The 25,496-nt window shown below is 26.5% G+C and overlaps 3 protein-coding genes across 11 annotated transcripts; 2 read left to right on the forward strand and 1 right to left on the reverse strand.

Annotated features, from left to right (window-relative positions):
* The first annotated feature begins 3,888 nt into the window (after positions 1-3,888).
* LOC107172338 (cytochrome P450 4C1-like) lies at positions 3,889-8,458 on the forward strand. 2 transcript variants are annotated; one of them, XM_089218306.1, is made up of 13 exons: positions 3,889-4,243; positions 4,888-4,979; positions 5,050-5,159; positions 5,481-5,571; positions 5,704-5,892; positions 5,973-6,045; positions 6,261-6,387; positions 6,964-7,048; positions 7,171-7,280; positions 7,368-7,436; positions 7,646-7,814; positions 7,882-8,067; positions 8,153-8,458. In XM_089218306.1, exons 3-13 carry the CDS (start codon positions 5,055-5,057, stop codon positions 8,350-8,352), a joined length of 1,404 nt encoding a protein of 467 aa, XP_089074432.1. In that variant the 5' UTR covers positions 3,889-4,243; positions 4,888-4,979; positions 5,050-5,054; the 3' UTR covers positions 8,353-8,458. The 2 variants fall into 2 exon arrangements, with proteins under 2 accessions (XP_089074432.1, XP_089074431.1); XM_089218305.1 differs by lacking the exon at positions 3,889-4,243 and having other exon boundaries at positions 4,621-4,979.
* A 2,664-nt stretch (positions 8,459-11,122) lies between these two features.
* Positions 11,123-16,974, forward strand: LOC107163783 (cytochrome P450 4C1-like). Of its 4 annotated transcripts, none has more exons than XM_089218308.1 (15): positions 11,162-11,300; positions 11,497-11,571; positions 11,646-11,831; positions 12,100-12,311; positions 12,384-12,493; positions 12,743-12,833; positions 12,966-13,154; positions 13,236-13,308; positions 13,512-13,638; positions 14,651-14,732; positions 14,855-14,961; positions 15,051-15,119; positions 15,338-15,506; positions 15,572-15,757; positions 15,843-16,974. In XM_089218308.1, exons 4-15 carry the CDS (start codon positions 12,149-12,151, stop codon positions 16,040-16,042), a joined length of 1,566 nt encoding a protein of 521 aa, XP_089074434.1. In that variant the 5' UTR covers positions 11,162-11,300; positions 11,497-11,571; positions 11,646-11,831; positions 12,100-12,148; the 3' UTR covers positions 16,043-16,974. The 4 variants fall into 4 exon arrangements, with proteins under 4 accessions (XP_089074433.1, XP_089074434.1, XP_089074437.1 ...); XM_089218310.1 differs by having other exon boundaries at positions 11,191-11,209; XM_089218307.1 differs by lacking the exon at positions 11,646-11,831 and having other exon boundaries at positions 11,123-11,209.
* Positions 16,975-19,853: 2,879 nt separating this feature from the next.
* On the reverse strand, positions 19,854-24,688 carry LOC107163801 (cytochrome P450 4C1-like). 5 transcript variants are annotated; one of them, XM_015511385.2, is made up of 13 exons: positions 24,615-24,688; positions 24,233-24,446; positions 24,046-24,155; positions 23,630-23,720; positions 22,821-23,009; positions 22,673-22,745; positions 22,225-22,351; positions 21,683-21,761; positions 21,435-21,520; positions 21,262-21,330; positions 20,809-20,977; positions 20,554-20,739; positions 19,854-20,466 (listed from the first exon to the last, which is right to left on the reverse strand). In XM_015511385.2, exons 2-13 carry the CDS (start codon positions 24,393-24,395, stop codon positions 20,267-20,269), a joined length of 1,542 nt encoding a protein of 513 aa, XP_015366871.2. In that variant the 5' UTR covers positions 24,396-24,446; positions 24,615-24,688; the 3' UTR covers positions 19,854-20,266. The 5 variants fall into 5 exon arrangements, with proteins under 5 accessions (XP_015366871.2, XP_015366869.2, XP_089076565.1 ...); XM_015511383.2 differs by having other exon boundaries at positions 21,414-21,520; XM_089220439.1 differs by having other exon boundaries at positions 21,414-21,520; positions 24,580-24,665.
* Between the last annotated feature and the right edge of the window lie 808 nt (positions 24,689-25,496).

The raw sequence follows: 25,496 nt of genomic DNA on the forward strand, positions 1-25,496 counted from the left end.
GAGTGTTTTATTTCAATAATAATCCAATTTATATTGGAAGGCTTGTGATTGATTGCCTTCTGAGTAACATGCATTTACATAATCACGTACGCGTGATTAATACAAAACATGCCTTATTAATAGCAATTAACCAAAACCTAACCTGTAGATAATGAAATAATAAGACTATTTTTAAAATATCTGCAATGGAGTTTGCAGAACTTATAACACCACACTTAAGTCAAAATGACACAATCCAAATAATCCAACGTATCTACATATGAATACTATTAACATTTACCAATATATAGTGGCCGAACTGGAGTTTATAATGGCTGGTTTTATTAAGTTCATCAATATTCCATATTACTTATACAAAAAGTTTGATGTAATAAGCTTGTAAAAGTGGTTTACCGTTTGCATATCACCTACTATTTTTCCTACCTACAATTTTTTCTACTCTCAAACTTATTGTTTATATAATATTATACAGGTGTCCTGCGAGGATTTACACAATGCAATATCTCCTGAGATAATAAATATATCATAAATCTGTTTCTTTATTAGACTCACATAGACAAGGGATAGAAAATATATTTTTTAATTTTTAATTTTTGAAAAAAAAAACAAAGATCCCATTTTATAGTTTATTTTGCTGAAAATTTCGACCTTTCAACATTAATCACACAACTTTTAATACATTTTTTAGTTAATAGATAAAATAACAAAAGACTGATTTTTATCCAGACGGTGAGTTCCCGGGGATATATATATATATATTTATATACTTTTCATAACGGCAGTATAAGACACATGTATTATACATATTGTATAATACAACATGTCGCAACCTCGCAACGTGTTATTCAGTGAATATGCTGTTACATTTACTATTAATTTAGTATTATATATAATAATATATTATTCAAGCTCTATGATTTACACAGAAGATAATATATACATACATATATATATATATATATATATATTTATATTTATTAATTATTGAACTAATTAAAAATACGCATAATATAAAAGAATGTATGTTTTTCCTTATAATAACTAAATACACATTCCAACGCACGATTAATACTAAAAATATAAATTGTACTTCGTAATATCACATATTTTTTTCTCATCAAAACGTTGTATTTATTTTATTCTAGTTATTGACATATAATATACTTCATGAATAATGATAATTGTGGTTTAGCTGCTGTTGATGTTGTTGAAATTAAATCTAAAACTAGTTTTCTCAAATAAAATATGTACTGTTAGTGGATCCCTACTCAATAATGTATTGTTATTATTATTATGTTTTTTTACTAGAAAATAAAACATTTACAATTTGTATAAAAATGATACAATAAGTAAATTTTAAATCTTATGCACTAGGTGTTCTGATGTTGTGGCAAGATAGAAGGAGGCATCCATTGACATTACTTCAATAATAATTCTTTACATTTTGTTTAATTCATTTTATTAGATGGCTAGTTAAGAAAGTAAATCTTACTTCCCATGCTAATTTCATTTATGACGACAGAGAAGATTGTCGAGCATAGTAGCAGAGGTTTAGTTGGAAATTAATGGGTTGGGATGATTGAATTTAGTGATGAATTAAAAATATATAATGAAGATACATTTTAAGTAATATAATAATATATTTTGAGGAGATTAAAGAAAATATAAAAATGTGTATAAATAAAAATTTAAATAAAATAATCGATTTTTTTTCAATTCGTAGGTTGGAAATTTGACTATTTGTGACCAATGAAAGAATTTCTTATATATGAATATTTTACAAATTCAAATATACGAATAATACCGTTGATTTTCAATGATTATTTTACCAACAATACTATAATAAATTATTATGTTTTAAACTATTTGTACCTATGCAAAATACAAATAATGTTTTGATGTATTTTTCTAATTTCAACCTTCCAAAAAAAAATTAAAATCAAACAACCGTAAAAATTAGTTTTTCCAAATAACTGTATAGTGAAGTGTTTTTTGAATAGATGTTTTAGATAGATTTTACATAATAATATACGAGTTGTTTTTATTTTTTTTAAATAATATTCAGTTCTACAATAATCAATAATTATGGTTTTATATATTTTTATGTAAGAACTATTTTATTAGATGTATATTCCAAAAATATCGATTATTTACGATTTACATATAGGTACAATAGGTACATGGTACATCTGAATGTCCACGCGGCCGGTGGTTAAGAATAACACGTATAAAATTATTATTTTTTATGTCAATTTAATATATAAAGCTTAATGTAAATGAAATAGGAAAGAAAGTACATACATATGTAAAGCTGAATCAATGAAACAATTAATACGAAATTTTATTTGTAGTTTAATTATTTTAGTATAACTGCTAAGAAAGGATTTCCAAAATTTGCATTTTAAAGAGGTCCTCAAAGAACGATTTTGAGATTCACTGTAGAAATTAAAATTTTGTATGATTATAAATGGACAATGGTTGACGACATTGGATGTAGATTATAATAATGACAGTAGACATGAGTTTTTTTTTTTGTATGTAATCGTTGCCTTTGGTTAGAGGTCGAGCACACGAAGAAAAATTATACATCAAATAGTTACGCTTACTTATAAGAATCTATAACTTAAGACCAAATGTATATTTGTAGCTTATATATAGGAACATTACACTAATCGAATTATATTCATGAAGATCTTAAATATTGTTTTAGGGATATTAGAAAAATTTAGAGGGTTGTTAATGTTTTGCAGCTCTATAGACGTATTATTTAAACTTAATTGATTGGATCGTATAGATTTCAAAATTAAATTTTGTACAAGGGATTATTGTTTAATTCAGGGGCGAGGGGCGTCTTTCCTATTTTTTAAATGACATGCTGACTTATTTGGAAATTCAAAAAAAATGTTCAGCAAATAAAAATACTATAATAATCTATATATAATTATGAATATAGTAAACTAAATAATACTAAATCATTACTTACATTTAGGGTTTGGATTTCAATGTATTTTCATTTCTTTTTTTTGGAAAATTTTACAATTCTTATATGATGCTTTCTAAGCTACAAATGCATTTCAAGTATTCCTTTTGTTCTGACCACAAAATTTTTTGGGTGTATATTTTGCTTGTCAGCGAATTTGATATTTTTTAGAGTATTTTTGACTTCGTTGAGTAGTCATAGTGATATACATAATATAAATTATTTTCATTTTGAACTTAATATCTGGTAATCCGGTTTTAAATTACTCAAGGTCTGAAATTTATCTTTATGTCAAACCATCTAATCAGCTGATTTGATTGAATACAACAAACAACATATTTTTATTATTGAATGATTACAATAGATCGATGGTGTGTGTGACCGATTGTCATCGCTGTCATCAGACGCTTTTAGACCTGTTGCGTATACATTGAAATCACTGCCGGTGTATTTCACATGTCATATATTTCGCAAATGTTTTTATAAAAATATAATTTTGAACTATATAGATATTTTTTTTTTTTTTTAAGTATTTTGAATTTATTTAAAATCATATATTTTTTAGTATTTTTTTTTTATAGTTTTTAGGTCATAACTGAATTTTTGAAAGGGAATCTTTTGGTATTTTTAAGGGGATTTATATACAAACAACAAGCCCTACTTAAATCATTTAAAGTTAAATTTTAATATTTATGGACATTATTGTGTCTAAAACATCATGTATATTTTTTTTTTCAAAATAGTGAGCCCTACTGAGAGAACTCGCGGAGATCGCCTGGAGTTCTAAATGTATGTAATAATTACATAAATAGTGTATATATAAAACAAATTCTGAAATAATCAATTGCAGTAATTGCACTTAAAATATTTAAATAAACGTTTTTATTTTAATTTAATTAATTTAATAACACATTAACATAATGTCATAGCTATTGTGGGCTAGTGTGTCCGTGATTTATATTCCGAACATGCTGTTCTGCACATTTTGAGTTGCATCATAACCAGGTCAAAATATAATCTTGATAAATTTAAAGTAAGCATAATCATTCGCCAAATGACGCTGTTGACTCAATTGTTTGCGGTTTTGAAAGTAAAATGTTATATTATCTGTATTTTGTTATTATTTTTTTTTTTAATGTGCAGGTGCCTACCTAGGCTTGAATTTACTTTCCTCCCCCTTTATACAACAATTATGGATATACTCGTACTACAGTAAGAAATTACACCATAGAATGTTCGCACAAACTTAAATAGTATACCAAGGTAAGTAGGATTTCAATTTATACCAAGTGGGATTGAATTTGAATGATATAACATGTTAATGCAATATAAATGATAAATGTAATTGATGTCACTATATCAGGAACTAGTGTATTCCAAATGCATGAATGTATTGAACATTCTATGCATATCAATTCCTACTACAAAGTATTGATGCATTGTAACGTAACGGTTTGATTATGATTAAATAATGCCTCTAGATACATATAAGAAGGGAATGTCAGTAAATAAAAATCATTAGTTATTTTTACTGCATTAAGTTATTGAGTAGATTTAACGTAGGTGTATAAATACAATAAAAAGTAGCGAAAAACTATTCGATTAATTTATTACTTAGCTAAGTATAATAAATAATAGCTTAAAAATATAATTTGATAGTATTAATATAATAACCGTAAAGAGGTAATTTTCGTTTTAAATTTGGATTGAATGTTTGTAATTAAGATTAAATATAATATATTGACGCAGACAATATAATATAGATGTATTGAATGTTTTTATACTAAATTTGTCATTTAATACAGTCAGTCAGTGGATTTCAATTTTAAATTGAAAATGATTGAAATAATCGTGTATCTAAATATTGTTATTCTTGTGGTGTTGTGGTGTTACTTTAAATGGAATAGCAGACACTTTGAAAAATTGGCAGCTAGAATACCGGGACCTCCAGCGTACCCGATCATAGGAACAGGATATCAATTTATTGGATCATCAGAACGTAATGAAAATAATAATGTATTGAAACATATTAAATTTTTTACATATTTTTATTTTTTGATGTTATTCAGAAATCATGAGCAAAATAATTGATAATTCGAAAATATATAATCTAGAGCCTTTTAGAGCATGGTTAGGACCATATTTTGCAGTTGTCATCGCTAAACCAGAAGACTTACAAGTAATAACTTTTTTTAAATAATAAACATGAAATATTGGTGTAATGCTATTTAAATTAAATTGTTAGATTAGTTAAACCATTAATTTTCGGTAAGCTTAATCGTTATATAGAAAATTATACTTAAGTATTACAGCGTTCAAATTAAACTTTTTGACTTTTCATTTTTTTACAGTTTTAATCAAAACAATTTTGAATTTTAATAATAATAAGAAAAAATCTAAACATTAGTTTGATTCATTTTTGATAAAATATTCTTTTCTAAAATTTAATAATTTAAAAAAAAAAATAGTTGTTTTTATTTTTATTGTTTTCATTTTTCAGATTGTCTTTAATAATTCAAAAACTCTTCAAAAAGACCATATGTACGATTTTTTGAAGAATATCGTGGGTGAAGGTTTGTTTACTGCACCCGGTAAGTTAAATTCAAAAGTTTAAATTATTTGCATTTCTTCAAACTATAAATAAAAGTCGTTCTTATTATCAGATATGAGAAGGTTTTTAATGTAATTTAATTACAATTCAATATAATTTAAAATGATTACAGTTGAAAAATGGCGGATAAACCGACGCATGATCACTCCTGCTTTTAATGCCAAACTTCTAGAAAAATTTTTTCCTGTTTTTAACGAAAAAAACAAAATTCTTATCAGGAATGTTACTAAGGAATTAAATAAAACACAGACGTTTGATCTCTGGGACTATATTGCACCAGCTGCTCTTGATACTATTTGTCGTAAATATAATATCTACCTACTACCTTTAATGATTTGAGATAATTTTTTAGTATAGTTATAAATGGAGTCATATTTTTAGAAACCACTATGGGATACAATCTTGACACTCAATCAAACAATAATGAATGTGAATTTGGAGAAGCAGCTGTAAAGTAATTTTACTTATGGTCCTTAGGACATGAATTTCATCTTAATATATTGTGTTAACTATAAAATAATAACCTAACCATATTCAACACCATTTAATATGCAATTCAACAAAAAAAATGAATTTATACTGAACATTTAATTACCATGTTCCATTTTATACCTTAAATAATAAATTATAAAATTTTAATGCATTAACCACATTAATTTGTTTGTATAGAGTATCAGAGTTAGACGCGATGCGAATTTACAAACCATGGTTACACCCAGATATCGTATTTTCAATGTATTTAAAACTCACTGGACAGGAAAAGGTCTTCGAAACAGTGAACAAATTTCCTTTACAAGTATGTCTTCTATAGTTAAGGATTTCAGTGAACATTTACAGTCACTATAGCTGTTCATTATCATACACCGTTATGCTCAACGTCTGATGTTACAACTAAGAACCAGTGCCTGAACTATGTACTCATGGCCTGTGTGCAATGATTTGTTTAGATTTTACATGTTTTATTTTCAGAATATTATTTCATGATATTTAATTTTTATATTTATTTAACTGCAATTATTCATATTTTTATTTAGGACAAGCATTATTATTATTTTTTTTTGAAAGTATTTTTTGACTTATCATTTTTAATATATACACATAGTACCATACATTCGAAACATATGAATATAAAAAATAAACAACAATGATGCATTAATCGAAACTAAAAATTATGTAAATGGTTATTTAATGTTTATTAGGAAATCATGTTAGGAAATATAATTACAGTGGATGGTTCATTTGAGAGTACACTGATTAGGTCCTTGGATTTTTTAAGCAATCACTTATCGACTTGATGCAGTTAACCTAACCATAACTGTTATAAACATATATATTGTTATGATCAGTTCATAATTATATTTAACATTTGTAGGTAATCAAGGAAAAGAAAGATGAATTTGACAAGAGAACAAAAGGAATAATAAATGGTAAAATAGGCGTAACCAAAAATGACGATGGTGAGTTATTTGGAACTGTGAATTATTTACTAAATATTTTCCAATGCAATTGTATACAACCGTTAACATAAATTCAATACAATTAAAATTGGCATGTCAAAATAAAATGTATTATTGTTTAGAAAAATATTCAAAACTGTTTTTGGACATATTGTTTGAACTGAACAACAATGGTAGTGGACACTTTTCAGACTCTGATATTAGGGATGAGGTGATAACAATTATGATTGCGGTAAATAGCTGTTGTTTAAAAAAAACATCTTATATATTCTTATTTTAATTATGTTTTGGATAAAATATTTAATTGTAATAATTGCAGGGCAGTGAAACCAATGCTATTACAATCTGTTTTTGTCTTTTGATGTTAGCCATGAATCAAGACATCCAAGTATAAATAATAAAATATATTACAATACCTAGCATATAACATAAATACGGAGTATTCTTGAAGTAGTTTTGACAGTTTTAAACATTAAATGTTTACAATAACCTGTTTACACTACATTATATTAAACACATGAAAAAATATGGAAATTTAATTAAAATAATGTATTATGTACTTAACTATTTTGTTAGTAAATTTTATTTACATTTTAGGATAAAGTATATGATGAAATTTACGAGGTATTTGGTGAAGGTGGCCAAATTATAACTATGGAAGACACTAAAAAACTCGTGTACTTAGAACAAGTAATAAAAGAAACCCTTCGAATGTACCCTGTAGGGCCAATGTTACTGAGGGAAGTTCAAGAAGATCTTAAAATATGTGAGTGAATTTAAGCATGTATTATCTTTTGATTATATATTATTATTAAATTTGTTGTTTATTTTAGTTTCAAATGATTATGTACTGCCAAAAGGAACAACGTGTGTTATAAGCCCAATAGGAACACATCATAGTCCTGATTTATACCCAAATCCTCAGACTTTTAATCCCGAAAACTTTAGCCCAGAAAATGTCGCTAAACGTCATAGATATAGCTTCATTGCTTTTAGTGGTGGTCCAAGGAGTTGCATAGGTAAAATAATAATTTGAAAAATCATCATGTTGTATAATCCACCTATATATTCTAATACTATTGTACTTAATTTGAAACCATACAGGATCCAAATATGCCATGTTGTCCATGAAAGTTACTTTGTCAACGTTTTTACGAAATTTTAGCGTACATACAGACATCAAATTAACAGACATTAAGCTAAAGTTAGATTTGTTGATGAGAAGTGTACACGGTTATCCCGTGACGATTCGGCCACGAGACAAAAGACCAACATATAAACGAAATTATAATCATCAAGAATAATTTACAATTATTGATAAATATGATTATTTTGTTATATTTCAATATTAAGTATATTTTCTGATATTTTAAGTATTTTTGAAGTTATATATCAATTATTAAATTTTAATGCATCTCTTGTTTTTTATCAAAAACAACTAGAAAGTTAGCTATGTAATTTTAATTAAATAATCACTGTGTTTGAAAAAAATATTCAGACTGAAGACTGTCTGTCAGCTTATAATAATACTATATGACGTAAATTGAATGATCTAATAGTAATTAAAGTAATTAAATTACTGTCATACATTAGTAGTTATTAGTATGAAAGTAGTTTAAATTTATTATTGATAATAAAATTACATTTGATAATTTTATCACTATTTATGTTTAACTTCTATTTTGTATTCTTAGTTACATATCATATGTAATTTATTTATTAATATTTTAAATAACGTTTAATTTTTATTTGAGATGGTGGTGTTGGTCAGCTGTGCCATAAGTATCAAGTCGAATTTGAAAATGCTATTATGGGTATACTATATACAATATAGTAATATAATCTACAAGTTTCAAGTATCCACGAATATTATTTTTAAATTACAACAAAATATTAAGACCCTTTTCGTTATTTTTAGTTTAATATGTAATTTTGACTAAATTGTATTTCATAATTTCTAAAAAAATGAATTACAAAGCAGTTGGATAATTTTAATTCAATAATCGTTGTAAATGAAAAGCGATCCAGAGCGAAAACGGTCAGCTTATAATATTACCATGTCCCGGTGAGGAGAGGCGTTTATTTTGATTTATATAGTTCATGACTAGTCGTGGGAATCCTTGTAGTGATTTAGGATATCACTGTTCGTATTAATCTTATAGTCTATTTCTTTTTTAGAATTTCATCAGTTGCATTGTGAAGCTGATTAGAATTATTATGAATCGGGGCATGAGTACGAAAGTTATTTTTATTTATAACCCATTGACTTTAAATCGGACATCGTTATTTGGAGATAGCGAGTATCGGTATTGGGTAATTGAATCGATAAACCAGTTTGCCGATAACGATAACGAGCCGCCCGAGTTAAAAGCAATTAATTATATCACCAATATGATGATTTCGGGAGATTCACGGTTTCAATCTGAGTAAATAAACTTTTCGTTGAAGATTGAGAATAATCGAATATTTTGGTACTTATAAAAAAAAGATCGGAAGTGTTTGACTCACATAACTCATGAAGTACGCACAACAACGAAATGACACGCAGATGGCATACATGACGAGACCAGTTACTGAAGTTAAACGTTTAATTTGTATTTTTTGTTTTATATTTTATTATAATATCTACTTTATATTATATTAGGCTGTTTACTATCAATGAAGGTATTTTTTGTCGTGCTTTTTCCTTAATTAATTAGCATTGCTAAAAGTTCAATAGCCGATAAGTATCTCGAATGGCTTTAAAACACAGATAACTTGCTTGCGAGAAAATGCACCAATGAATATTATAATATAATATGCAATTAGTCCATCACTCGTTGGCTGTTCCACAGTTCACAAACGCATTTATTTTACCCGTCATCGTATTAGCACAGAACAATAGTACTAGATAAACAAAGCTAATAATAAATTATACGATATGGTCCTTGGAATATTATTAATCCGATCATATCCTGTCAACATTTGATATTTTAATGATACCTATATACACCAAACTATTATTTATTATTCAAATTTATTGCTAAAAATTGAAATTTTTATCATTATCATATATATATTATATAATTTTGTGTGATTTGATATACTTTATAAAATCTTCACTAGATAGTAGATAGTCAAACTAATTTTATACCTGATTAGTGATAATCAATATTTAATTTATATTTCATGCAGTTTTTTATGAAATTTTAGAACCCTACAATTATCACTAATTTGAAACAGGTAATATTTTCTCGTAAAACGAGTAAACTAAATTGGTACGACTATCAATTATACGTGTTGTGTATTTTGTGTTAGTAGTTTTTGAGTGTTTATTGTTAGGTTTTATAGATACAATGAATTCAAGCAGTTATTAGAACTGCGAGTATTCCCATCGATGAAAAATGAGTAAACAATTATAGGTATAAAGACAGTTATTAATAGTTAGTTAAATTTATATTAGATGTAGAAGTTAGTATATCTACAAAATGTATCACATAATTTAAGTTCACAGTTCTAAATATTAAAACATAACATACCTAGGCACATATTTAATGATTATTATTATAATTATATGTGATACGCTGGTACCTTTACACATTAGAATTATTTATATAATTGTATTAATTTTGTTTTAAAGTTTTTATTTTTTTGGAATTTACGCATTCCTAACTACTATTCAATGGGGACAATTATTCTTATAAAATTATGGTTTCATATCATATTAAGTATATTAATTTTATACTGTTAGGTTACAAATTTTATATTTTTTAATTATTTTTTTATTTTAAAGTTGTATAAATTTTTGGGTATATGACGCATAACTATTATTTAATATATAATTAAGTTTATTATTATAAAAATGTCTAAAGTATTATCTAATTACTATGCCGATTTGATTGACAATAGTTACATACGAATGAGCAAAATGATTAAGTCATATTATACATTAATGAGATCATTTACTACGTTCATATTAATATATGACTCATTAATTATTTATATTGAAGTTTCATAACTCCAATATGTGGTAATACAATTGTATTTAAATTTATTCATCTAGATCAAAATACTTTATGTTGTTGACGAAAATCTCAATATCAGCATTCTTGACATTTTAGCGTACTGACAAATGTCAAATTATGTTTGCTCGTTATGTTTGCAATTTATTTTATTTTTGTGGTAAAAATGTTTTAAATGTATTATTTTTAATTTAATTTAGTGAGAACGTTGAGAAAGAACACAATTGAAAACATGAAATATATTATTTTAAGTATATTCTCAAAAGATTCACATTTAATTAAATTTATAATTTCATAAATAATATTTTAAAAATTACATATCAATTGAGTATACAAATTATATTAATGATTATGTTACTCAGATCGTGTTTGATCATAAAAATATAAAACTTCAATATTATTATGTAGGTATATTACAATATTAATTTAATTCAATTTTAACGACAGGATCAAAATAAGCCTTGTTGTCCACGGGAGTCATTGCAGATTCAACATCTTTTCGACATTTTATCGCACATACAGGTATGAACTTTACAAACTTAAGTTAAATTTTGGTTTATTGATAAGAAGTTTCAAAATTATCTTTTTGAGATTAGATTTCGACTAAAAAACAAAACACCAACATATTTCGAATAACAAACCGCTAGGATAATGTACAATTTTCCACCCCACAGAGAACAAAAAACAAAAAGTTACTCAATATATTATTACGGATTTTCTGATAATATTGATTGATAAAGGCAGTTGCGTTATTTTTGTGTGGAGTATCGCTGCATTTTAAAGTAAGTCGAAAAACATAGATTTATCTTAGGATTTTTAAAAATTTAACACCCCCCCTCCCCTCTCAAATATATTATTGAAAATAACTGGTTATTGCAATAAATGAATGGCAACAAAAATCTAGCGGATACAAGTATTGAAAAATAATACTTATATAATCATTGATAACCAATAATTTCATGTATAATTTAAATTAAATTTTTGTAATTAAGACTAGATTGATATATTGACGTGGATATTGTAATATTGTGTTGTATGTTTTTATAATAGAATCGTATTTGAAAACAGTCAATCGACGGATATAAAATTAAAATTGATAATGATTGAATTAATTGTCTACATGATTATTGTTGTTCTTGTGGTGATTTGGTGTTACCACAAATGGCAAAACAGACACTTTGAAAAATTGGCTGTCAGAATGCCAGGACCCCCAGCGTACCCGATCATAGGAACAGGATATCAATTTATAGGATCATCAGAACGTAATGAAAATAATAATGCATTGAAACATATTAAATGTTCTACTATTTTTATTTATTTTTTTATTTATTCAGAAATAATGAGCAAAATAATTGATAATGCGAAAAAATATAATCTAGAGCCTTTTAGAATATGGCTAGGACCATATTTTGCAGTTGTCATCGCTAAACCAGAAGACTTACAAGTAATTAGTTTTTTAAAGTACCTAATATATAAAAAAATAATGGTGTAATGTTATTTAAATTAAACTATTAGATTAGTTTATGCATTAATGTTTGATAAGCCTAATAGTTATAGGTATTCAAAATTACACTTTTTGAATATTTTTAGACTAATAAATACAATTTTAAATTTTAACTAAATTTTTTCATTTCTAAATATTATAATAAACTTAAAAAAAAAGTTATTATTATTTTATTAATTTCATTTTCAGATTGTTTTTAATAGTTCAAAGGCTCTACAGAAAGACCGAATGTACGAATTTTTCAAGAATGCCGTGGGTGAAGGTTTGTTTACTGCACCGGGTAAGTTGAATTCAAAAGTTTAAATTATTTGCATTTCTTCAAACTATAAATAAAAGTAATTCTTATTGTTAGATATGAAAAGGTTTTTAATGTAATTTAATTACAATTCAATATAATTTAAAATGATTACAGTTGAAAAATGGCGGATAAACCGACGCATGATCACTCCTGCTTTTAATGCCAAACTTCTAGAAAAATTTTTTCCTGTTTTTAACGAAAAAAACAAAATTCTTATCAGGAATGTTACTAAGGAATTAAATAAAACACAGACGTTTGATCTCTGGGACTATATTGCACCAGCTGCTCTTGATACTATTTGTCGTAAATATAATATCTACCTACTACCTTTAATGATTTGAGATAATTTTTTAGTATAGTTATAAATGGAGTCATATTTTTTAGAAACCACTATGGGATACAATCTTGACACTCAATCAAACAATAATGAATGTGAATTTGGGGAAGCAATTATAAAGTAAATGCAGTATACATATAGTCCTTAGAACTTGAATTTTAATACATAGTGTTTAGTACTGTTTACTATAAAACACGATAACCATACTAAATACCATTTTTATGCAGTTCAAAAAATAAAATAAATTGAGTTGAAAAATGTTTCAGTTTATACCTTAAATAATTAACTATTAATGCATTTACCACATTAATTTGTTTGTATAGAGGATCAGAGTTAGATGCGATGCGAATTTACAAGCCATGGTTATACCCAGATGTTGTGTTTACAATGAATTTAAAACTCACTGGACAGGAAAAGTTCTTCGAAACAGCGAAAAAATTTCCTTTAAAGGTATGTCTTCTAGATTTAAGGATTTCAATGAACATTTACATTCACTATGACCGTTCATCATTATTCATGAATCATTATACATTTTTATGCTCATTGTGTGTTGTAAAACTAAGAATAATTAGTGCCAGAACTAAGTACTCTTGCCTGTGTGCAATGATTTTGTTTTGAGGCGCCAAATTAATATTAATATTATTATTGGTATTTTTAAAATATGAAGAAGAAGTTAGAATTTCTTCATTAGTGATAACTTTCTATTAACCATTTTCTGTTTTAATGACATTTTTTGTCCAACTATTAACTTATTGTTTTAGGTTACTATATAACATTTTTATGAGAAACGTTATTTATAATTTTCAATCCCTAATTATAAATATTTAACATTTTATAAATTTTTAACAACAGAACAATTAGCAAATTTTCGTGATTTGAATGAATTTGAATTTGAGCTTTAGATTTTGTGAGACACATATTATTTGTGATAAGGTCCTAATAGGAAATTGGTAACTTAAAAAAATGCATTAATGTAGAGATTTGTTTGTGTATAGTACCTATATGTCAAGTTCGAAAATATAAGTATTTTCTAATAAAGAGGCTGGTTGTTTTGTTTTTACAATGATCCACATTATATTGACCAATGTATAAATAGTATACACAAGAACTAAAATATTGAAACAAAAATAAGCAAAGTTCATTCTCCAAACGTATTAAATTTCCTGTCTCCAAACGTATTTTAATACAATGCAATAAATGGAACTATTCATTCGAAACAAAAGAATATTAAACAAAAATAACAATATAATAGGTACAAAAACTAAAAACTATGTAAATGGTTATTTAATGTTTGTGAATAAATCATTTTTTGCTTGAAATAAACGCAATATAACTACATCGACGATTTGTTTGAGAGTACACTAAGACTAATTACTTGGGTTGCTTCAGCTTGCAGGTTACCTAACTATAAAAAACATATACATTGCTATGGACAGTTTATAATTGTTATTAAAATTTGTAGGTAATCAAGGAAAAGAAAGATGAATTTGACCAGAAATCGATAGCAATTAATGGTAAAATAAGCGGAACCAAAAACGATGATGGTGAGTTATTTGGGACCATGAACTGTTTACTAAATATTTTTCAGCGCAATGATATACGACCATCAACATAAATTCAATAAAATTAAATTTGAGATGCCTAAATAATATGTATTATTGTTTAGAAAAATATTCAAAACTGTTTTTGGACATATTGTTTGAACTGAACAATAATGGTGGACACTTTTCAGACTCCGATATTAGGGATGAGGTGATAACAATGATGATTGCGGTAAATATAGCTGTTGTTTTAAAAAAACATCTTGTATATTCTTATTTTAATTATGTTTTGGATAAAATATTTAAATGTAATAATTACAGGGCAGTGAAACCAATGCTATCACAATATGTTTTTGTCTTTTGATGTTAGCCATGAATCAAGACATCCAAGTATAAATAATAAAATATAATATTACAATACCTAGCATATAACAGAAATACGGAATATTCTAGAAGTAGTTTTGACAGTTTTAAACATTAAATGTTTACAATAACCTGTTTACACTACATTATATTAAACACATGAAAAAATATGGAAATTTAATTAAAATAATGTATTATGTACTTATTACTACCTATTTTGTTGGTAAAATTTATTTATATTTTAGGATAAAGTATATGATGAAATTTACGAGATATTTGGTGAAGGTGAACAAACTATAACTATGGAAGACTCTAAAAAACTTGTGTATTTAGAACAAGTAATAAAAGAAACCCTTCGAATGTACCCTGTAGGGCCAATGTTACTGAGAGAAGTTCAAGAAGATCTTAAAATATGTGAGTGAATTTAGGCACGTATTATCTTTTGGGTATACATTATTCTTAAATTTACTTTATTTTAGTTTCAAATGATTATGTACTGCCAAAAGGAACAACGTGTGTTATAAGCCCAATAGGAACACATCATAGTCCTGATTTATACCCAAATCCTCAGACTTTTAATCCCGAAAACTTCAGCCCAGAAAATGTCGCTAAACGTCATAAATATAGCTTCATTGCTTTTAGTGGTGGTCCAAGGAGTTGCATAGGTATAATAATAATTTGAAAAATCATCATGTTGTATAATCCACCAATAAATTCTAATACTATTGTATTTAATTTGAAACCATACAGGATCCAAATATGCCATGTTGTCAATGAAAGTTACTCTGTCAACGTTTTTACGATATTTTAGCGTACATACAGACATAAAATTAACAGATATTAAGTTAAAAGTAGATTTGTTGATAAGAAGTGTACACGGTTATCCTGTTACGATTCGACCACGAGACAAAAGACCGACATGTAAACGAAATTATAACCATCAAGAATAATGCGCAATTATTGATAATTTATCAATGATAAATATGATAATTTTGTTATATTTCATTATTAAGTATATTTTCTGATATTTGTTTGTTAAATACCAATCAGTTGTTAAAAATTAAGGTAGGTATGTCTTGTTTATTATCAAACATAACTATACAACACAACATCTGTTGTGTAATTTTAATTCAATAATCATTACATACAAACATTTTTGATCTCATACTTTCTAAAAAAATTAATTAGTTAATAAGTTTTTATATTTTCGGTTACAATATGAACTATTTATGAGAAACCTTGTTTTAAATTTTCAATCTTTATAGCTAAAAATTAAATATTTTATAATTTTTCTAACTACAAAAATTTGAAAATTGTTGAGATTATTATAATTCTGTATACATTTGGAATTCTAATATAAATAGAAAAAAATATTGAGTCTTAAAAATGTATCATTGTGCTTAAAATGTATTAATGCTGTTATTTTGAACATTTTAACCATGTATAAGTTATTTATGTTTTGATTTCGTACCACCATATTGTTCTACAGATATTTTATGTTTTTTGCATAAGTTGTTTTCTTATTTGTGTAAAAATAAATTTTATTGAATGATTATAATTAATTGTTTTAATGTTAATTTTAAAACTATTTGCTTGTATATTATGTTAAATATTTATTTTGTATTTTAGTGTTTTATTTTATTATAATAGATACAATTAATTACTAGTATCAGTAGTATCTTATACATAGCCCTAGAGCATTGGCTGTTAAGTGTAATAACAATGGGTTTTGATTAGGTATTTTTGGTATTTTTTTTTTCTTATTAATTAATAATTAGTTTGATATAAAGTCAACAGATATCGTGAATCGTTTTAAATCACGGTTCGTTTGTTTGTAAAATGGTGCCACTATAAAATATAATTATATACATTGAATCCATCACTCGCTGGCTGTGCCACAAGTACATTTATTATGCTCGTCATCGTATTAGCATACAACCATGATACTAGCTATGCTGATGCAAAATTAGATAATATTATGATGTTCCTTGTAATATTATTAATCCGATCCTTTCCTGTTAACACCTGATATTATAGTGATTTATGTATCTACTTATTATAATTATTATTCAATGTGATAAAAAACAAAATGTTATGCCCAAATATAATATTATACGGATGATATTCTAGATAGTTACAACAGTTAACTAAAACGGTTAGCACATTTGGTATATGGTAAATCATACAATTTTCCCATGAATAATTTTTGAAGAAACTATTCCCTAACGGCTCTTAATAATGAAATAATTTAATAAAATGCTTTCTTAATTTTTTTATTAAAGTTAAGAGTAAACCTCTGGGCCATCTACGTCTAAGATGACGATGAACATAAACGTGTAACGTTTAACGTTCAACGAGAAATGGTGGACATGTTTTTTTTAGTGAGGGGAATCAAATGTTTCGACAGTTTCGACAATTCAACGTGAAATCTTTTGGAATGTTTGGAGACTGTGAGTAGTTGGAATTCTTTGTGGTATGATTTGCTTGTAGTAATCCAAAGAGTTTCTGTTATTAGCCTAAGACTAATGAGGACTGTGTCTCCTTCATATCACCAACACCACCATCGATTGACACACTCACGCGCACATTACTGCCATTATTTTTATATTTTATTTTTGTCTAATTATTATATTGTCTCCGTGAGTTATTATAAAATATGTTTAAAATACGCACCGACGCACTATCAGCCGCCGTCTAATTGCCGGCCTATATTATTATATTACATTATTCACATCGGTTTAGTTGCAAAAAAACTTCCACGCAGTTCCGTTTCGTCTTTGGCGACGTGTATATTGTGTAATTGTATTTGTGTGCGCGAATCGCCACTTTTTTCTTATAATATATTAGTGTTATTTCTTTTGAGTGCGCAAATCGCCAAATCGTATTATTATAGTTTGTGGACGCGAATCGCCGATGTTGTATAATTTTTGTATGCGACGCGAATATTCGCTTTTATTATTATTATTATTATTATATTATTAATCGTATTATACTAAGGACGTGAAACATTATATAATTGCATTTTGACATACGCGGATCGTCGTATTATTATAGGTATATCGAGTGTGCTCGAATCGCCACTTTTTATTATTTTTGTTGTAATTCGTTTCTCTACTTTTTTTATTATATTTGTTTAGTGTCATTATTGTTATATATTATTATTATAGCTAGGTAGCAGCTGGACAGCAGAGCACGAGCACCGGCAATTATGTGAGTTTTATTATTGTTTATTTATTAGGTACTATTCATATTATCACACATTTAGTTGTTGGGAAAAAAAGGCCGTAATTTGATAACACACACACCACCTCACACTAGTATTCGATAGTCTTGCTTGGCGAACTCTTCCACCTCTATCGAATATCCAATACCTATATACACTATATATAACCGGGTGGGTCGGTGTGTGTAGTGCGCACGAAGTATATTTTGGTGACTGGGCGTCGCGGACTATTATATATTGTCTTGTTCCCAGCCCGTACAGACTGAAAGGATTAAAAAACTACCAAATTTGAATACATTAAGATCAAATTGGTCTTGTAATAGTTTTATAGAGTAGGAATTTGTTGTGGAGGTGCATTTTGGATTTAAGTAGTGTTTTTTATAATATTGGTCTGTCGGCTGTTTACATTTAAATGGTGACTCCAAGGGAGTATAACATTTCAAAAATTAAACTTAAATGTTTTATTGAGAATTGGAAGGAAACTGGATTTTTATTGATCTGAAGCTGGAGACATTCATTGAGCTGAAATTTATCTAGACTGATTTCTCTTCAATTATTTTTATTTCCCACTTGTTAGCCCAGAGTGCAATTGAATATAACTATGAATATTTATGTATTTATGGTGACAGAGTTATTGTGATATTTATAAAAACACCTTACTACCTTAGTATTCTTAAACATTTTATATTACATATGCAATAACATGAAAACTGCAATTAATTATGGAATCAGCATAATAACATCCGAAAAATGTAAATATTATGTGTTCTACAAATATTGAAAAACGATCAAATTATAATAAAATTTGTGAAACAAAAATCAAAGTCATAGAGCTACAAAATGTATGTAAAAAAAAAAAACTAAAAAACAAAACTACCGTTTTTAAACTTCAGTTAGTTTTAAAATTAGAAATTATAAAAAATGAGGTACATTTGTCTATGGATACTACTTTTCCTGAATTTAAAATTCCTGTCACTTTCGTATCTGATTGTTATACGTCACTAAATAAAAATCATTTTCGGAAGAATCTGGTAAAATAGTGGTTCAATAAAAAATTTAAGATAAATTATTTTTCTAAAAAAATACAGTTACAATAAACTCAGCATTCGAAAAAATGTGTTTCCAAAAAAAAAAATACTGTTCCATTATTTATATTTCTGTATATTTTGTTTAGAAAGTTGTCTGGTACCACTAAAATTGAATTTCCATCAATAAACTCTACAAGTGATCATTATAAATACTTAATTATTATCAAATATATACCTATACTGAAATAACTTAACACAATAATTATCTATAAATAGATAAATATGTTATTTAAATAATTATAAATAAAATAAATATACAAAAATGAAAATGGTTTATAAAATGGTAATTTTTTACACCATATTTAACTCCTAAGCAAGAATATGGTTTATAATAATTGAATGATAGGATATTTCTATAATATTCAATATTTAACTTTAATTTGATTGGAAAAATTTAAAAAAAAAGTTGTATTTATGTTATCACGGAGGTGAAGAAAAATACTGTAGCACTGAGCAGTAAAACTTATATATAATCTCAACATAGCAGCACAAAATATCATGTCTTGTATTCAAAAACTTACGATATACATTAATATATATTTTTTTTTTTTTGTTAGGAGAACCCGCGGCAACATAGGCCATTAGGTGTGGGGTGGTACGGTAGGGATTATTTTTGTATGTTTGTTTGTAGGTTTTTAATTGGGTAGGGTTGTAACACGTGTTTGTGTAAGTGTGGCAAGGATATGTTGCTAAAAATCCCGGGTGGTCACCCATCCGGGAGCTAGCAACTGCGGCCGGTACGTACGCTCAGTGCGTTTCCGCAGATTGAGCGTACGACCGTGCCTTACCAAGCCACACATTAATATATTGATATCTAACACTGTCATATAAAAAATAATTTAATCTGATTAACCAATTGGCCATTATTCTAGTGGACGCTGATTTCGCTCAAATGTTGGTCTTTTGTCTCGTGGTCGAATCGTAACAGGATAACCATCAACACTTCTCATCAGCAAACCTAATTTTAACTTTATGTCTGTTAATTTGATATCTGTATGTACGCTAAAATTTCGTAAAAACGTTGACACAGTAACTTTCATCGACAACATGGCATATTTGGATCCTATGGTTTAAATTTAAGTACAATAATATTACAATATTATATTGATTTTTTATTACAAAATTATGATTTTTTAAATTATTTTTATACCTATGCAACCTCTTGGACCACCACTAAAAGGAATGAAGCTATATCTATGACGTTTAGCGACATTTTCTGGGTTGAAGTTTTCAGGGTTAAAAGTCCAAGGATTTGGGTACAAATCAGGACTATGATGTGTTCCTATTGGGCTTATAACACACGTTGTTCCTTTAGGTAGTACATAATCACTTGAAACTAAAACATAGTTTATTTAATATTAATTTATAGGTTCATTGCAAATAGTACATGCCTAAATTTACTCACATATTTTAAGATCTTCTTGAATTTCTCTGAGTAACATTGGCCCTACAGGGTATATCCGAAGAGTTTCTTTTATCACTTGTTCTAAATACACAAGTCTAGTAGTGTCTTCAATAGTGATTGTTTGGTCACTTTCACCAAATATATCGTAAATTTCGTCGTATACTTTATTCTAAAATATAAATTCAATTGATCAACAAAATAGTTTGGTATAGGTATCATTAATTTTTTTTTTATTGATCATTTTTTAACTTTGATCATTGTTTAAAATTTTCATTTAAATGAAAACCAAATACATAAAACTGTCTGTAAAAAATATTTATTTTTTTGCGTACTTATTTAACATTAGTGTATAGTGTTATTAGTCTGTATGATGTAAACATTTAATGTTTAATAAGCATCACAACAACTTCTAGGACATTTTTTATTTTAGTTATTATAATATATTATATTTACTTGGATTTCTTGTTCTATGGCTAATATCAAAAGACAAAAACAGACTGTAATTGCACTGGTTTCACTACCCTGTAATTACGTTTATATATTTTATTCAAAACATATTTCATATGAAAGTTGTATAATTTAAATAAAATGATAGATATATTAACCCCTATCAACATGGTTACAACCTCGTCGCGAATATCAGAATCTGAAAAGTTTCCACCATTATTGTTCAGTTCAAATAATGTGTCCAAAAATAGTTTTGATTGATTTTCTAAACATTAATACGAGTACATATTAGTTAGAATTTTTGTTTTTTTGCTATACGACTCTGACGTTTATAATAAATATATAAATTAAATACTGGTGTTATAAAACTTGTAATAGCTATATTAACACAATAATGATTTAAATAAACGATTTAAAAATAACATACCATTGTTGTTGTTAACGTTTGTTTTAGCATCAATTGCTTTTTTTCTCAGGTCAAATTCCTCTTTCTTTTTATTGATTACCTAAAAATAATAAATACACTTATGTTTAGGTAAAAACAAGTTATTTAGTTATCTTCAAACAACTTTTCGCAAATTTTACGTCACCGTCCTGATTAGTACCCACTAGACCATTAGTGTCAGATTAGTGTTTTATTGTAGTCTAATCATAATAATTATTTGTTTGTAATTAATAGATAATAGTTCAATAATTTATCGTGTGTAAATTAAACGGCAATCGTAAAGTTTGTATTCAATATTAATAAAACCTATACTTAAATCTAAATTCTATTAGACTCCAGGTATATTTTTAGATAACCAATTTTCTACTTGGCCCCAAATATAATACACAATTCATTATATATATTTATTATAGTCATTCCATCGTTATTCGTCGCTACGTTATGCAAAACATGCATGTTAATAAACGGTCATTAGTGATTATTTAGTGGTTTTTGAAATCTTTAGGTATGAATACGTGACATACTTGTAATGAAAATGTTTCCACTGTTTCGAAGACTCTTTGCTGACCAGTGAGTAATAAATAAATTGAAAACACGACATTTGGATATAACCATGGTTTGTAAATTCGCATCCCGTCTAAATCTGATGCTCTAAAAATACATTTACTTGATTTATAGTTTCGATATTAAAGCGACGAAAGATAGACGTGTAAGATCTATCTACAAGATAAAATATTCAGTATGGCTACTTATAAAAAAATAATTTATTTTGAGTTGCATATACGAAATCGAAAATCGTACTGAATGGTTATCATGTTTTATAGTAAACACATTGCAGATATTATTATTATTATGGTTATATATTATATTATATGTATTTATATTTATATTTTATTTTTTTATTATATTATTATAATTTATTAATATGATATATTATTCAAGTCCTGAGGACTTTTCACAATAATATATTACTTTAATATTGCTTCGGAAAATTCACATTCTTTTGTTTTTGATTGGGTGTCAAGATTGTAACCCATGGCGTTTTCTAATAACAATAAAATATCCGTTAGCAACTAGATAATTAACTCCAATATCAAAGTTTAAAATATTATCTACGTACGACAAATAGTATCAAGTGCAGCTGGTGCAATATAGTCCCAGAGATCGAATGCGTGTGTTTCATTTAATTGTTTCGCGACACTCTTAACAAGTATTTCGTTTTTCTCGATAAATACTGGGAAAAATTGTTCCAAAAGTTTGCCATTAAACAAAGGAGATATCATGCGACGATGTCTCCGCCATTTGTCAACTATAATCGTTTTCAAAAATATTATACCTAGAAAATACTTTTACTTGTTTTCATGGGAGTTTCCCAAGTGTGTCCGCAAAAAAGGTCATATTTTTGATATAGCCTTAGTGTGTCCCAGTCCATTTAGAATCAACCTACCACATCACGAGGAGGTGAACTGGCTTATACTCCAACAATATTTTGTGATTCTTATTTATGATAATATATTTTATTTTAACTTTTAATTTTCACCCTTGAATTTGGGTGTTTATTTATTTAAGAAAAATGTTTTTATTTATTTTTTAGTATATCTATTTAGACTGGTGTTTGTTTTTAAATGTTTATATATCTGGATGATGTGTATAAAATGATAAATTGTACTTATGATGACAACTTAAACAAGTATTTATTCTTATTTCAGAACTTCTACTTATTTCAGCCCATATAGAAAAAGAAAATATTCGAGGAGGCACTCAGGCCATTCAAAATAAAACATCGATAAGACTGTGGACGCACTCAGATTATAAAAAAAGAAAAAATTAAAAACGAGATGCACTCGGGATATCCCAATTTTCATTAAAAATTAATTTATTTTTGCTTTATAGAAGAACAAATTGTTTAAAATGTTGTATTAAACTTACCTGGTGCAGTAAATAAACCTTCACCTGCAATATTCTTGAAAAATTCGTACAAATGGCCTTTCTGAAGAGACTTTGAACTATTTAAGATAATCTAAAAAATTTTATGGTATCCATTTTCAAAATAAATATACAATCAAAAAAACTAACTAATTATGTATTTCTTGATACTTTCAAGTAATTAAGAGAAGTATTTTTAAATTTGGGTTTCGTACATATCAATGCTTATAATAATTATAAAAGTGAAATCACAAAAAGTTTTACTAGAATATATAATAGTTTCAATATAAAATATAATTATGCCAAACTTCGTTATTATTATCTTGGAGATTACATTATAAACTAAATTCTAATAATATCTAACTGTTTTTCAAAACCAAATTGCATTATATCTTAATTATTTTAAAAAGTGAAGTTACCTGTAGGTCTTCTGGTTTAACAATGACAACTATAAAATATGGTCCAATCCATGCACTAAATGGCTCAAGATTATAATCTTTCTCATAATCAATTATTTTGCTCATAATCTCTAAAGAATATTAAAACATATACATTATAGAAGAACGTTTAATTTTTCTTCAGAAATATTTTATCATTTTTTTTTACGTTCTGACGAGCCAATAAACTGATATCCTACTCCAATTATCGGGTACCCTGAAGGTCCCGGCATTCTAGCTGCCAATTTTTCAAAACGTCTGTTATGCCATTTGAAATAACACCACATCACCATAAAAGCAACAATGATAATATAAACAATTATTTCAATCATTGTAAAATGTAAATTTAAATTCACTGTGATTCACTGTTTTAAATTATGGTTCTATATATAAAAAAAAAAATAATAATAATAATAACCATATATTATGCTATCTTTGTTAATATTAGTCTTAATAAATTATAAACCTTAATTTCAAATTAAAAAGAAAAATATATTTTCGCACTATTAAATTTACCTACTAGAAATTACAGTAATAAAATCATTTGTTACCTAAAAAATCATTTATTGATACGTACTACTCTTTTACGTCTTATAGCATCTACACATTAGCGAATACAACAAAAATAACTAATGGTTTTTATTCAGTGACATACGCTCTTCTTATATATATATATATATATATATTATATTGATTTGCATATTATCAGATTATGTTTTAATGATATACAAATTATTATAATTTTATTCATTAGAAATTTTAATTAATTTATAAATTGGCGAATTGCGTCCACAACAGGTAGGTATATCGTAAACTGCGCCCCAAGTATTTTTGAAATTTACGTAAATTGAATCTAGAGACATTTTAAATAAAACATGCAAAGTAATACATATAATTTAATTGCATGTAAGAAAAAATAAAAAAATGGCAATCAAAAATCATTATATTATCATATAATCATTATTTGGATGGACTTTGGAAGGAATTCTTATATATTCAATAAAATAAAGAATATACTAATATAACTACTATATTTTATCAGTTAAACTTTAGGTAAATTTGAATTATACAATTTTGAATTATTAACATTATAAACAACACGATCAATAATAAAACATTATTTTGTAAAATGTACAATGGGTAAAAAAAAAAATAAAAAAATCAGATCATAAATGTCATGTGCACCTTTTACTGTTGTAATGAAAGTATAGGTATTCTAAAGATAATATCCTATTATACATTTATACAGACGGAACACACAAAATAAAATGTAATTTTTTTTTAATGACAGTGTAATACCTACATGTATAGAATGGAGATGTTATTGATATTTTCTTTATTATTTTCGTAAAAATATATACAGTTTAACGGACATCTCTCAATAGTGGACAACTCCAAATAACAAATGGCATTTCGGGAACGGCAAAATATGT

The sequence above is a fragment of the Diuraphis noxia genome, unplaced genomic scaffold (assembly GCF_037042655.1).
Source record: "Diuraphis noxia isolate RWA-SAM2 unplaced genomic scaffold, SU_Dnox_SAM2 contig0002, whole genome shotgun sequence".
NCBI lineage: Eukaryota > Metazoa > Arthropoda > Insecta > Hemiptera > Aphididae > Diuraphis > Diuraphis noxia.